The 13998-nt window shown below is 36.8% G+C and overlaps 1 protein-coding gene across 1 annotated transcript in view; it reads left to right on the forward strand.

Annotated features, from left to right (window-relative positions):
* Positions 1–13998, forward strand: part of HOMER1 (homer scaffolding protein 1) — a 91949-nt gene that overhangs the window by 22848 nt on the left and 55103 nt on the right. Inside the window, exons 2-4 of the mRNA XM_017808093.1 lie at positions 535–691; positions 7587–7718; positions 11007–11099. Of these exons, the coding sequence (XP_017663582.1) occupies positions 535–691; positions 7587–7718; positions 11007–11099 (382 nt within the window). The remainder of the gene's footprint in view (positions 1–534; positions 692–7586; positions 7719–11006; positions 11100–13998) is intronic.

Below are 13998 nucleotides of genomic sequence, written 5' to 3' on the forward strand. Positions count from 1 at the left end.
TGTATTAATGCCATTTAGTTTAAAGGGATAGATGGGTGATGAGAGCTGGGGAGATGATGGGATGGATCTGAATCTATATTAGAGATGTCTCTGTTTATCAGACTCTACAGCTGGGTGCTGATTTTTGTCTTGGAAGACTTGCATTTTGTTGCATATGTATATTAATGTATATAAAAAACAAACCTACATCCTGAGACCCTCACTGCCACTGTCCAAGCGTGCTTGGCCCCGGCAGATGAACCTCAGGATTAAAGGGTGGGCTCAGTTCAGCGCACGCTGTGTCTCACCTAAAAAATCCACTGCGCAGGCTCGAAGGGTTAATGACCTTTCCCAAATCTTCGCTCACGAAGACTGGCCATTAATTAATATTAATGTACTTATCTGCTGTATGCAGCAACACATACAGAAGTTCTCAGGCAAGGTTTATTGTGCAAAGTAACTTGTGTACATTTCAATGGGCAAACTGGCAGATAACTTTTGTGCAATGATAGTACATATAAATTAGATTCATGACTTCTACTCTCTGTCCTTTAGGGAACAACCCATCTTCAGTACCCGAGCTCATGTCTTCCAGATTGACCCAAACACTAAGAAGAACTGGGTTCCCACCAGCAAGCATGCTGTTACTGTGTCCTACTTCTATGACAGCACAAGAAATGTCTACAGGATAATCAGTTTGGATGGCTCAAAGGTAAATTTTATTTAGGAAAACCTGGTTGCATGGTACATATTTGTATTTATTTACTAGTCTGGTATCCTTTATGTTTCTTCTCAGATGTTTGTGTCATTGTCTGACTAACAGATTACTGATATGTTAAAATGGTAACGTTGCCTCATTGCATGTTTTAAGTGTTTATTCAAAAATTTATTTTCCATGTGGTTGTATTTGCTTCAATAACTACTGCTGAAATTCAAGTGATGTCCTGTTGCTTAGTTAATACTATGAGGAGGATAAAAAGACAAAAATTTGTACATAAACTACAAATAGGGTTACAGTAACATGTTTTCATCTCTGCATTCAGTCATTTATCAATATAATTAGCTTCAGCATTGTGAAGGACATCTGTTCAGTGCCCGTAATCCCTAAGTAAATCCTTCGTTACATAATCTTCCAATTTTTGCTGTAGAGAATGCAAGGATTCCCTCCTAATAAAGCCTGCCTAATAAAGCTTTCCATGGTAAGCTTTTATCAAAACTCAGTCAGTTTGAGTCTGGAAGGGAGGGAGGGGGTTGTGGGGTTTGAATTTTTTTTTTTCCTTCCCTACTTTATTTAGAAAGGATAATGTGCTGAGCTGCTGTTGCAAGAAACGTTGTCTAAGAAATTAATTTGATGTGCAGAAAAGACTTGACTGTTTCTAAGGTTCTACCCCAAGTAGGTATAATAACAGTAACTTTACAAACAGCATATCAGAAAACTCTGCAATAAGGGCATTAAGGAGATACAAAACGTAGTCAAAAGTTGTGATCCTTTCCAGAGATTTTCATTTGAAGCTTCTGGAAGCACATCAGTTCATAATAGTTGGAACCGAAATACTCTTTTAGAACATAGCAGTACTCACAGAGATTTTGTGACTATTTATTAAAAGCTGAAAAATATTACCCCGCATTTTTTAAAATATCCAGTGTACTGCTATTTTAAATGAGAAAGAAGAACTTCTATTGTAAAGAAGTATTTAGAAAGCTATCTCATAGTCAAAGATCTCTACTTCAAGTGATTGAGGCTCTGGTTTCAAAGCCTACCAGAATTTTTCCAAGCTTAACACTTTGTTTTTCCCTTCCCAACCCTCCTTCAAATGATTCTGTCAGTTCTGTCAAATAATTAACATACCTTTTGAGTGACAGTTTATGAATAAAAACTTCGGGATTGGAACTAGATGATGTATGAAATCAAGACTACCAGTTGTAAAATGTAGTGCTTTAACTGATCTGGAGAATTTCCAAAATCCTTATTCTGCTATCCACTGCGGTTCCTTTGCCTTCATCCAAAGCTGCAACTCCTGCCAATTGCCTGCTGAATTAAATTTTCAAGTAGTTGTTTATCTATTTGTTCTTTTGTCTACTGCAGCATTCCCTTTACGTTCACAGTACTATTGGCAAGGTATATTGATAATGCAGTTTATTACTTTTATTTACTCTGTGAGTGCTGCAATCCTAATAATGTTTTTATCCAAGTCTTAAATGACTCATATCTGGGATCCCAGTCATGATTAAGAAGGACCTATTGTTTTAGGCATTCACAACACTGCTCTGAAATATGCAAAGGTGACTAGTAGAATTTTAAGGAGGATTCCTGCTTAATTCCTGGAGAGTTCTTTTTTTTTAATTAAACCTCTATCTTTTTTAGCATGTCTGCACATACCCAATATGGTATGTGCAAAGGGATAAATGTAAATATAAAGTGTTCTTAAGTTTTGAGTGCATGCAGATAGTGTCCCTGTTGTATGGCATTCAGCTGGGTGTCAGTAACACTACTGGCAATATACATGTTGCCAGTGGCCAAAAACACTTATCAAGCCTGTTTTGAAGATGTCATGCCCCTCCCTTAGAAGGAATAGATCCAGCCAGGTTTTATTGCATATTTGGGTGTTGGTGGGGTTTGCAGCACCCTTTGGATTTGTATGGTGAAGAGAATGACATGTGGCAGCTCAGTTGCTCAGGTGCTGAGCAGTAAGTCAGTGTTGGCGCTCACGTGTATATTCACTTAGACTGCAGTAAGGTGGGGTTGAGAGCGAGATGCTTTAGATTTGAGTGGTAACCCTATTTCTGCCCCACTCCCTTCCTTCTCTTTAGGTCAGTGGGTTTCAGTAGTATGCCTGGATACAATGTAACTCCTATACTGATTGTCTATAAGTCATTAAATCTTTCTTCTTGAAAACAAAAGGACATTTTAAAGACACGATCTCATTCAGCTACTGTACATTGCAGATTCCCACTTGAATTTGCTTAGGGGGGTCTTTGGTTTATTTTGTAACTGAGGGATTTTTTTTTAAATTTGAACCAGATTCAGCCAGGATAGGTCCCACAGAAGCAACTGCTGCTTACTTTTAATGCATTCTGTGTAATTTTTTTTTCTGAAGCTACAGTCTCCTCTTGAAATACCTTGCATCAGAAATTAAGCATGTCCCATTAACTTGACTATAAAAAATATTCTAGGACCATAAGGTGTACAGGCTATATTTTATAGTCATCTGCAATATTTGGAGCCCTGTTGCCCACAGCAGGAAAATGCTGTAACCTAATAGAACTTGAAGCTGATTTCTGTGACCTCTTGAGTAAATATCTTTATGTAACCCTTTCCTTCTACCACTCCAGAATCAAGAGAAACCCTGAGCAATAAAATTTCTAATGCAGTATGGCATGACAACATTGAGCAGTTGTTGCTAAGGCTTTTGCTTCTCATTAATTATATAGTCATTTCAGAGTTCCTTGGAAAAATGTGTTTGAGTACTTCTCTCTCCTGGGTGATGGAATGAAGCCTCCATTATTTCTCAAGTAACAATGCAGACAGACATTAGGATTATTGCCAGAGTCCCACTGTTTTTCCATTCAGTCTCTGAGAAAAGGAAGGAGATTAAGTAGCATAGTTCTTGCCGTACTAGTTAATTCTCTGATAATCAATTTTTTTCACAGCTGCAAGATAGGAAAACAAAATTAAAATTTTGTGTTCACCTAAAACAAGGGAAGACTCTGGAAAAGAGTGGTTTTCCCGTCAGCCTTGTATATGTTATTACTCTATCAAGTCTACCATCAGTGTTACTGCAGTAGATGATTTTTTTATTTTAGTAACTGTCTCACGTTAAAGGGATAATATTTTAAATTCTTGATAAAAGTTTTAAGTAAGGCCTGTAAGCTCAAGAGTTCAGTAATCTTCCTTTGAAGAAATTAAAAAATACTGTCTTAATTATTATTCCTATCAATTTTAGCACAAGATAAAATCGTATTTGACCACTACTGTTGTTTGCAGTCAGTAAAACAAACAGCTCAGACACATGCCCTATTTTCTCATAGCTAAACTAATATGAAAGGAAAACATGAAAGCTATTTTATAATTCAAAAAAAAATCTGAAGATAACTAAATCAGTTTTCTTCAAAAGCTAAATGTCTGCCTGTCAGATTGACTCTGTTCTGTTTTTAAGATATTCTTGTTCATTTATGCAAATAGCATTCTTGAAAGTTGATGAAATATTTGACACTCATTATACTAGTAACTCTACAGTGAAATCTGGATTAGAGGAGAGCAGTTAAAGCAGTACCTGTTTGAATGTGCAAGACAGGCTTGATTATAAATTTTGATCTAAAAAATAAATCTTTATTTTTTTTAAGCTGAAGATATGAAAGATTAGTATCTAGTTCTTTCCAGAAATAGCTTAAACTGACCGTATCTGTAGAATGCTCTAGCATTGCACTTTTAAAAGTGTAATTTAACACAGGAGAGATCCAGTGTACTAATTCTTTTAATTCAGAGAAGACTGAAAGCCTTGATTTTCTTGTAAAGTTGGTAAATCTAATTAAAGGGCTCTTCTTTTTTTTTTTATCACTGGGAATGTAGTCTTCCCAGTGAGACACTTGCTGTCTTTGGACTAATACTGTCTGCTGAAGTGAAGCCTCCGTATTTTTCTCTCCTGGAAAATAAAGGGAAGAATTGCAGCAACTCTTTCTCAATATAATTATTTTTTAAAAAAAGTTTTCTTCCTGCATTTCTCCCTTGCAAAGAAGCAGTTTGACAGTCAATGTAACCCACTATAAATGCAGACTGCTGTCAAACAGCTATCCCAGTCTGGTCCAGGCAGTCTGTTTTGGTTCTCTGTTCTGCAGCAAGCCATGTGGTCAGCTGAAGCAGTCTCAGCTGAAAACTGGTTGATTTCTCACAGGTTTGTCACTGGGTTAAGCTGCAACCAGCTATGCTGCTGTGACTGCAGGAAATGGCAGCCCTGCATACTTTAAACCGACTATTTGCTTGGAGGTCTTAAGTCCCTGTTGTCATCCCCAGTGTCATCTTCTGAATTGAGGAAGTTACACCATTACATAATATGCACACTCTCAAATCTGTGATGCAAGTTCCAATCAATCAAATATTAGATGGACCTGGGCTTAAGCAAGCTAGACAACATAGCTAGAGCTCGAGTTGAGAGGAAGAATCTTTTCTACACAGTCCCCAGGATATTTAATTTCAAGCATATTATTGTGGACAGCTTCCGCAGCAAGTGAGATTGAGCATTAAGTGAACCTGCACAGCTCTGTTCTGGGCTTCCACCTGTTTATTTCAAAAGTGGGCTTCCAAGCACTAATAGTGCAAAAGAAGACAAAAAGCCTACAAGTAAAAGAGAGATCCAGAGCACCTCCTTTCTGAGAAGTCCACCTCCCTCTCTCACATTATCTCATCTGTCCTGTGTGGCATAGACAGCCATTTTCTGTGAGGTCAGCTGGAGATAATAGTGCAAGTACAAGCCTGCTGGCTTTATTTGGGCTCCAAACCTTATGCCTAAAGAAGGGAGAATAATGTTTTATTTACCAGTGACTTCGCTGAGCAACTTTTCATATGTGACAATCTTTTTGGACAGTTATTGCTAGAGACAGTTCTCCAGTCTCTGGTCACACAGCAAATCCTGTCTTTGACCTGGGGAGGCTCATTGGTTCAAATGTAAGCTTTTAGGAATTCCAGAATTTTCCAGAAGTTCGCAGTGGTAGCTAAAATTTGCATTTTGAGGCATTTTGAGGCAAAGGTTATCAGAGACAACCTGTTTGATATTCTCAGCTTTGAAATTCTTCAGATTTGCTCTTCTAAATTAATGTGAGTATAGTGGAGCTGCCAAAGCCACTGCAGAAGATGCCAATTTTGTTAAATTTATCTGTGCTGCAGTATCTTTTCTTGTTTTTTTACATGTTGCAATACAGTTTGTTCTTCTTTCTTTGACTGCTCCTCTCTGCCACTTAATCTGAGAATCACCATATGCACGTGGGAGCTTTTTGTGGGTTTAGCGGGCCCCTCAGCTTAAAATTTGTCAGGCTTACCCCGTAGAATTCATAGAAAATGTTAAGCTGATAGTAGCAGTGCTCCAGAAGTACCCAAATCTCAGCAAAAGCAAAGGGTGCTAAGTAAACTCCTTGTTGTAATATTCATCCAGAAGGCCGTATCACACAGGTAGTATAGACTGATTTTGACTTCTAGAAGATCTTGGGCTTGTGAGAGCAGTACTTTGTCTCTCTGATTTTGAAGTTTCACACTGTCACCATCCCAAGAAAATAATATTATGTTCTTTACATCCATACAGTTCGTGGTAGTCAAAGAATAAAAGAAAGTTTGTATTATTTACAACAGATAGTTTGGACCATGTGGATTTTGTTGTTGCTGCAGGATTCTTCAGTAATCACTGTCTTTGACCTGCCAGGGCTAAGGCAGGAGTTATGTTTTCGTGGAAACAGGAACCATGCACACAGCTGTTCAACAGATTCTCAGCTTGGTACTGTAAGACCACTGCAGTAGGAAATACACTGACAATAACGTTTGGAGGACAGTAGCTGGCATGTAAGAAAAAGTCTTACTGAGTTGTTTACTCATAGTGTGTGCTATTTTCTGGAGAGTTTTTAGGACATTATCTATCACCTGGGTGTAACAAAGCACCAGGCATTCATGAAAGGGGCTGTGAATTATTTAACAAATGTGACTGAAACTCTTAGTAGCACCAGACAGTTGAGGCACTGTGCCTGAATTTCACTTCAAATACACCTGTCTTTGGGTTTATGACTAGTCTTTCTTGTTCCTGTTGACTGCTTGTAAACTGTACTGGCCATAAGTGTTTTAGTTAAATGAAACCCATTGGTACCAGTATAAGACTTTATCCTGTCATACTTTAAAGTCAGCTGGACAGTTCCACATCACTTAGAGTATGCTAGACAAACTTTAATGTGATGGAAATACTGTTGAAATCCATCGTGAACCTCCAGTTGCTTTTAGTGGAATCAGCATATCATCTAATAGTTGCTTTTTGTGTTCACATTAGCAGAAGTTACATGCTGGAGGATGTGCTTCTTCAATCCTGTAGATAACAAGAACTAGAGAAGAAAACTTATTCCAAGCTCTGCTTGGAACTGTTGTTGTTAGCCTTGCTTGTATGTGTGTAAAGGAAACAGATTCTTGTAGTACAGAAATTTAAAAAGAAAATGTTCTTGTTTTACTGCATGTTTTTCAGGGAGAATCTCATATGCAACAGGGCAGGGGTGGATAAACAGTGAAGCTTGCAGTGGAACTTCAGAGGCCTTGCCTTAGGGGACAAACTTTGTTGTTCTTCTATGCAGATGCTTTAAAACACTTAAAGGACTGCTTGCAATTGTAAATTGATCCCTCACCCCCCACCTTCCCAGCCACCCCCCCCCAGCTTTTCTCCCTTTTACAGAATGTGTGCAAAAATATGCCTTTGCAATTTTAGCTGTGATTGACTTAAAAAACTGTTTAATAATTCTTGGTGTGTATCTCAGTCACTGTACACAGATACTTGCCTACAATGTTGGCATTTTCAATTATGAGTAGTCTGAAAAGAAAAATCAAAACCACAAAACCAATTTTTTACAACTGTTACCTTTTTCAGGCAATAATAAATAGCACCATCACCCCCAACATGACATTTACTAAAACATCCCAGAAGTTTGGCCAATGGGCAGACAGCAGGGCGAACACAGTCTATGGCTTGGGATTTTCATCTGAACACCACCTTTCAAAAGTAAGTATGACCAGCTAGTGAAGTAATTTAAGTATATTTTATTCCTACTCGCTGTATCTTGACTCAGTTCTCATTACTGTTGTTATTTGAAAATAATTTACAAAAAATGTTCTGTATCAGTCTTTCTAATGTAAAAACACAAGACTAAGTGTAACACCTGCAAATTTTCTTTTAAGTGATGGAGAAAAGGAGGGACATTTAAGCCTATCACAGTGTATGTTGTTAATGCGTTCTAATTATTGATTTGTTAGTTTTTGTTGTTTTGTTTGTTTTTTTTTATTTCCATTACTGTTTTTCATGATAGAATGTAAAGGAGTAAACAATTTGGTGTTTCTTCTCTATTTAGATCTTCTAGGAAAAAAATTGCTGGTAGTCTTCAGATGCATTTTTGTCTTTTGGGATAAATTTACTTCTACTTGTCTACTATGTAGTGCATCAAATTACTGATTATTACAAAGTTTGCACGCTTAAAGTAAAGGTAGTGGGAAATATATTCAGTGTAAAAAAAAAAAAGCATTTTCTATTGAAATGCAAAAGTTGAAACGTTTGCCGAAGAAACTTTGTGTCATACATGAGAGTTTCTTTTCCGATCTGCTTGTGCAGGAGGGAAATACTGCTTTCCAAGGAAAGCAGTAATCTCTGTTTCTCAAACTGATGGTACAGTTTCTCTGAGCACCCTTCCTGCAGTATATATTCCTTTTGCTGCTGCTCTGGTAGACAAGTCCAGGAACCTGTACAAGACACAGTCATTTTTCTTCAGATGAGGAATTTCAGTTCAGTTTAAGAACTTGTGTTTATATTAAGCAGAGAATTTTCCTATTTGAAATACACAGAAGGTCTGGACATCCCAACTGCAATAAAAGGAATGCATAGTACATATTTAAATAAGGAATAATGATGACTGGGTATTTAGAAAAAGAGCAATCATAGCAGCCCTTTTGAGAAAGTAGAAGGATAAGCATGGGCCTGCCAGAAAGCCATTAAAATGAGACTCAGTACAATCTATTTTATTTGGACAAGTGTGAAACTTGTTGGATTTCTTCCTTTCATAACCAGATAGTTTTCCTTTCCACAAAGCAACAGAGTTGTTCTGGAACTTCTTTTCTGTACTCGATTTATTAAAGTCCTTAAGTGAACAGCCCTGCTGTATGTAATTTGTGTTACAGTAGTGTCTCAGGGCCCCAGTGAAAGATCTCAAGTTCCAGGGACCAGAAGACAATCTGCAACCACAGAAAAGACTTGGTCTCGTCTGTGACTGATTTCCACAAGTTAATGATGTAATAATCAGAGCAGACAAAGTAAACTGTTTATTCTCACATCATTGTCTACTTATCTTCTTACAGTAAAATGTGTGACTTTTGTACTGTTTGTTTTTGATTTAAGTGTCCTTGTCCTCCTGAACTAATTGCTAAGGTAGAGTGCAACATCAGTAACCTCTTTCTGTACAATTATTGTGACTGAGAACTAGTAGAGTGAGACTGTCTGATAGAAAAGCAATGGCACTCTAATGAACTTCACATACAAACAGTATAAAAGAAAATTAATTAAACATTTATTTATTTTCATTAGACCTTTTCTCAATATGTTAGACAACAAATTCATTTAAAGACTGTTCCATGAGAAGTTGGTGATACCTGAAAGGTACCTGTATTGAAAAACGCTCCATTCATAGGGTCATTGTTAGCAGAACCCCTCTTGGTGATCCAGTAGGAGAAATAGAATGCCTCATGATTTTCAGGAAAAACTGAGAACTACTTTCTCATTCCGAATATGTTTATGCTTTTGATAGTATCCTGATGTATGAGAAGAAAAATTCTTTTTAGAGTTTACTCTCTGTCTTACCATTTTGAATTAGTTGATCTGATTTATTCTGTAAAACTTAAAACGTATACTAAATGGAAAGGGCCACCATGGATATTTATGTAAGCCTCGTGTAGTCTTCCTACACAATTTTTTATCTTTTCCTTAAAATTTTGATCCTCCAGAGAACTTTTCCTTTCATACCATGAGACCTTGTCTTTGTTATTCAGAAATTTTATCAGGAAATAGCTATTATCCATCACCTGACTACCTCAAGGAATTCTGGAAAATTTGTGAAAATTTCCACTAAGTTTACCTTAAAATGGCCCTTTCTCAGAATGATATCTATTGATTTGTCTATTATATATTTTTTACAGTTTCTATGGCTATCATACAGAAGACCATATTTACTGTCTTCATGTCTTCAGCCATTTATTCTAAACCTGAGCATTATGTTTTCCATTTAACAATCCTCTGGTCTTAAAGCTGATTTAAATAGTAGGTTACCCATCAGATTTTGAGATTTAGGTACAACTCTTAAATAAGAATTGTCTAGTTCTGATGATCTGTTGCGAATTTCATCATCTGTTCTGAGATCGTTTTTTGGATGCTGGATTAAACTTTCAGGAAAAATAAGCTTTGAAATAACCTGACAGGTGAAATACAGGGTACAAGTGGAGAGAAATTACATTTCCTCAAATACTAGTACCCTACCAGGAGAAGACCATAAGGTTTTTTTGGGTCTTGTGTAGTAAGTGGCATTCTGATTGAAAATAGTTGATAAGGTTGTGTCACACAAAAGGTGGCCTTTTTACCTTCTAAATACGAGTGTGAAACAATTCCATCGTAGGCTGCTGCCAGATTGATTTAGACACTGTTGTTGAAGCTTCCAATATTTTTGCAGAATCATTTCAGTCTTAAGCTGATAATAATAAGATAATGTTCTGTAGGACACAAAAGCAAATGTTTGGCTACTATAGCAATTAGTGTAGCATCAGGATGAGCTCTAGGAAGCCAAATTTAGCTACTGAAATTATAAATGCAGTTAAAATTTGAGAAGAAACCAGTATTGTTTCAGTCATGAGAGAATGAAGCGCGCTGAAAGATGTAGGCTAATGATGACCACATTAGGCTTCAGAACCAGATTAGTTATTGTTAGAAGGAGGGTAACACCTGAATCTAAAAGCAGCTGTGTAAGGCAGTTTGTCACTATTATTAGCTATCTCTGAGGTGAGTTTTTTTAAAACTATCAGCAACAGATCATTGCGCTGTAATTTTCCTGACATGTAAACAGTGTACATTATGTCTGAAAGGTATATCACAGGGTAACTCATTTAAATGAGTATCTCATAAGGAGAAAAATTAAAAAATTCTACTGACATAAATAGACTCTTTAAAATGCAAAGTGCAGCGTTTTGTTCTACATGTATTGTATTGCTTCACGCCTACTCTTTGTCTTTTTTTTTTATTTAACATATGTACCTTCAGTTTGCTGAAAAATTTCAGGAATTCAAAGAAGCTGCACGAATAGCAAAGGAAAAATCCCATGAAAAGATGGAGCTAACAAGTACACCCTCTCAAGTGAGTCTTATTGCCTGATTCAAGTATTGTACTTCATATCTGTTCTACTTAACTGTATTCTTACACAGACGTGTATTAAAAATTAACAGGGTATTTCTCAGTTATTGTGAATCCTCTCATCAGTCAGCAAGAACGTCAAGAAGTCTCAAGAATACATTTCGCATATGCTGCAGAAGTGTCAAAGGACTTGCTTTAAAATAAAATTTGGCTTTTTTTTTTATTCCTTTCCTTGAGTTTTCCAAAGAAAACGAGTAGACATGGTTCTGTAAGTGAATCTATAGTAAACACTTTTTGTACGTTTTCTTATTTTATCCATGAAAGTTCAGGTGTTGCACTGTAAATAACTTTTATAGAACAATCATTGCAACAAAAATGAAAGTTAAACCAGCAAACTATTTTTACTTATTTCCTACTGTGTAGTTTTCTCTTGTGAAATGTGTTAAAGGAAGATGAGAGATTCACATGCTTGTTCTGGAGTTTTATTAGTTAGCTATGGTGTACAAAAAGAGTTTATAAAATGTATGTCAAAACATGAATGGGGTTAATATAGACCTAATAGGAGGATAACTTACTATATTCACATTTACATTAGTCATGCTGAGAATTAATTATGAACACTTGAGTTCACTTTGAAAAAAAAAATTGCATGAGATTTTTTTATGCACCATGTATTCTGGCCTCCCACCCAGTATTTTTGACTCAGTGTTAGCTATTTACTTTGCTTTGAGCAGTAGTAAGTAATTCTTTCTCTTGGAGAATGCAGCAGCTTTAAAGCTGCAGCAGGATTCCTGAGTTGAGTATGTTTAAGGTAGCTGAGTCTTTTTTTTCTGGGGAATCTTTGTTGAACCAGCGCATCTCTTAAGTGCTTTGCACTGTAATAGGCTTGTGATCTTTGAAGGAACAAGGATGGCAGGCAGTTTGCAACATGTTGTACAAATAGTTTTATTGCTAAATGTAATGGCTTTCCAAGAGGAATCAGTGGAAACCAGAACACACACAATTCATAATGTTTTCCCAGTAGGCATTTTGCCCAAGTACTAGATTGGCTTTTGCTATTAACGGAAGCCTGCTTGCTCTACTTTAACAGGAGAAAAATCAGGCAGTCTTTTTTTATTAGTTTTCTTGACTGTCTCTAAATTTATTATAAATTCCACAGAGACAATGGAAGTGTGTATTTCAATATTATACACTTGTTGATAGCATACACTTGGCTTTAGAAACAGTAAGTGCTTTAGCCAGGCCTCTAGTTTCTTGATGTTATAAGTAAAAAAATTACTGTGCTTCTCTTTTTACATGCTGATTAATATTCTGGACTCAGAATTTAAATCCAACACTGTCAAACTGAGTGACTTATTACCTGGTTTGGATATAAATTTGAACTACTCACTCAGAGACAAGACGCTTTTATCTAGCAGCTCCTCAGTGTTAAAGCTTTCTCTTAAACTCTATGAGCTATTAATATTGTTCATTTTCCTTTACAGAGTTCCTTTTACGGCTGAAACCTAACATTTTATACTGTAGGCAGCTACAGAAATGTTACCTTGAGTGATTTTATAATGCCTGTTGAGGGCTGCATTATGGCACACTTAGGAGTAATTTCCTATTCAGGGCTTACTTTTCATCTCTTGGTTTTCGCTGTGTTGATAAGCTGGTGTGTTATTCTGAATAATACAGTTAGTGCAAGTGCTGACACATGAGCATAGTAGTCTTCACATTCTAGTTTCTCAGAGAGAAGGGAATTGAATCAAGAACTTTAGAATTTGGAACAGATGAGAAGTGATGGCATCATGGCAAGCTGCATCTCTTCTATGGCACTGGGACTCATTCAAACAGTTTTATGACTGAGAGGAAGAGAGTACTTGGTACTGGGCAGGGAAGGTGGGACCGTAGAGACATTTGAAGGAGCACCTGTGTCATTTTCATCATCTGGCAAGAAGTGGCTGCAAAGCAAGTAATTCAAGTGTTGCCTTTCTCAATCGTTATATAGTTCTTTTTTGCTTTTTGCATAGTGATCAATTGCAGAGAGGGAGAGTAAAAGAGGAAGGACATATTTTCAGTGATCAATCAAGAATTTACAGGAACCTAGCTTTTTTAATGAGGCTTTGATAGGATTGACAGGGAGGACATTAGGAGGTAGCATGGGAGATTCTGTGCAATGGTAACCCAGTTATCTACAAGTGTCATTCCCTCCGCTGTCTTGGACTTGCAGATATCCTTCTGCACTAAATTAGTAATAAGTAGGAAGATACATATAAAAACTGGAAAATACATATGTCAAAACTGAAATAAGGTTTTATTTATTTATCTTTGTATGGCTTCAAAAATGTCACAGAATCATAGAATCAACCAGGTTGGAAAAGACCTCTGAGATCATCAAGTCCAGCCCTTGATCCAACACTGCTGTGGCTACTAGACCATGCTGCTAAGTGCTACATCCAGTCTCATCTTAAAAACCTCCAGGGATGGTGAATCCACCACCTCCATGGGCAGCCCATTCCAATGTCTGATTACTCTCTCTGCAAAAAAATTCTTCCTAATATCCAACCTAAACCTCCCCTAGCGGAGCTTAAGACTGTCATTATTTACCAATTAATTTGAGTCCCAGATATGGTCCATTGCCCACCCTCTCTACTACACAATTCTAAAAGAGAAACTAAGTGCATGTGCCTTTTTCTGCCTTGTTATGCCCTTACAGATTGAATCCACAACTAATGTAACAAAACACTGCACAAGGTACTTGCTGTTCACTGTTGTTTTAGAAAAGCCTGCAAATACCACTGGTACATGTGAGTTTCAATTCTGAATGTCCTGCAAAAACTTGTGAATCTGCAGAGAAATACAAAACAAGAGATAAAAGCATAAATATCTCAGAAATTGAATATGTATTTGTAGTTCAAGT

The sequence above is a fragment of the Lepidothrix coronata genome, unplaced genomic scaffold, assembly GCF_001604755.1.
Source record: "Lepidothrix coronata isolate B3197 unplaced genomic scaffold, Lepidothrix_coronata-1.0 Scaffold22, whole genome shotgun sequence".
In the NCBI taxonomy this organism is placed as follows: domain Eukaryota; kingdom Metazoa; phylum Chordata; class Aves; order Passeriformes; family Pipridae; genus Lepidothrix; species Lepidothrix coronata.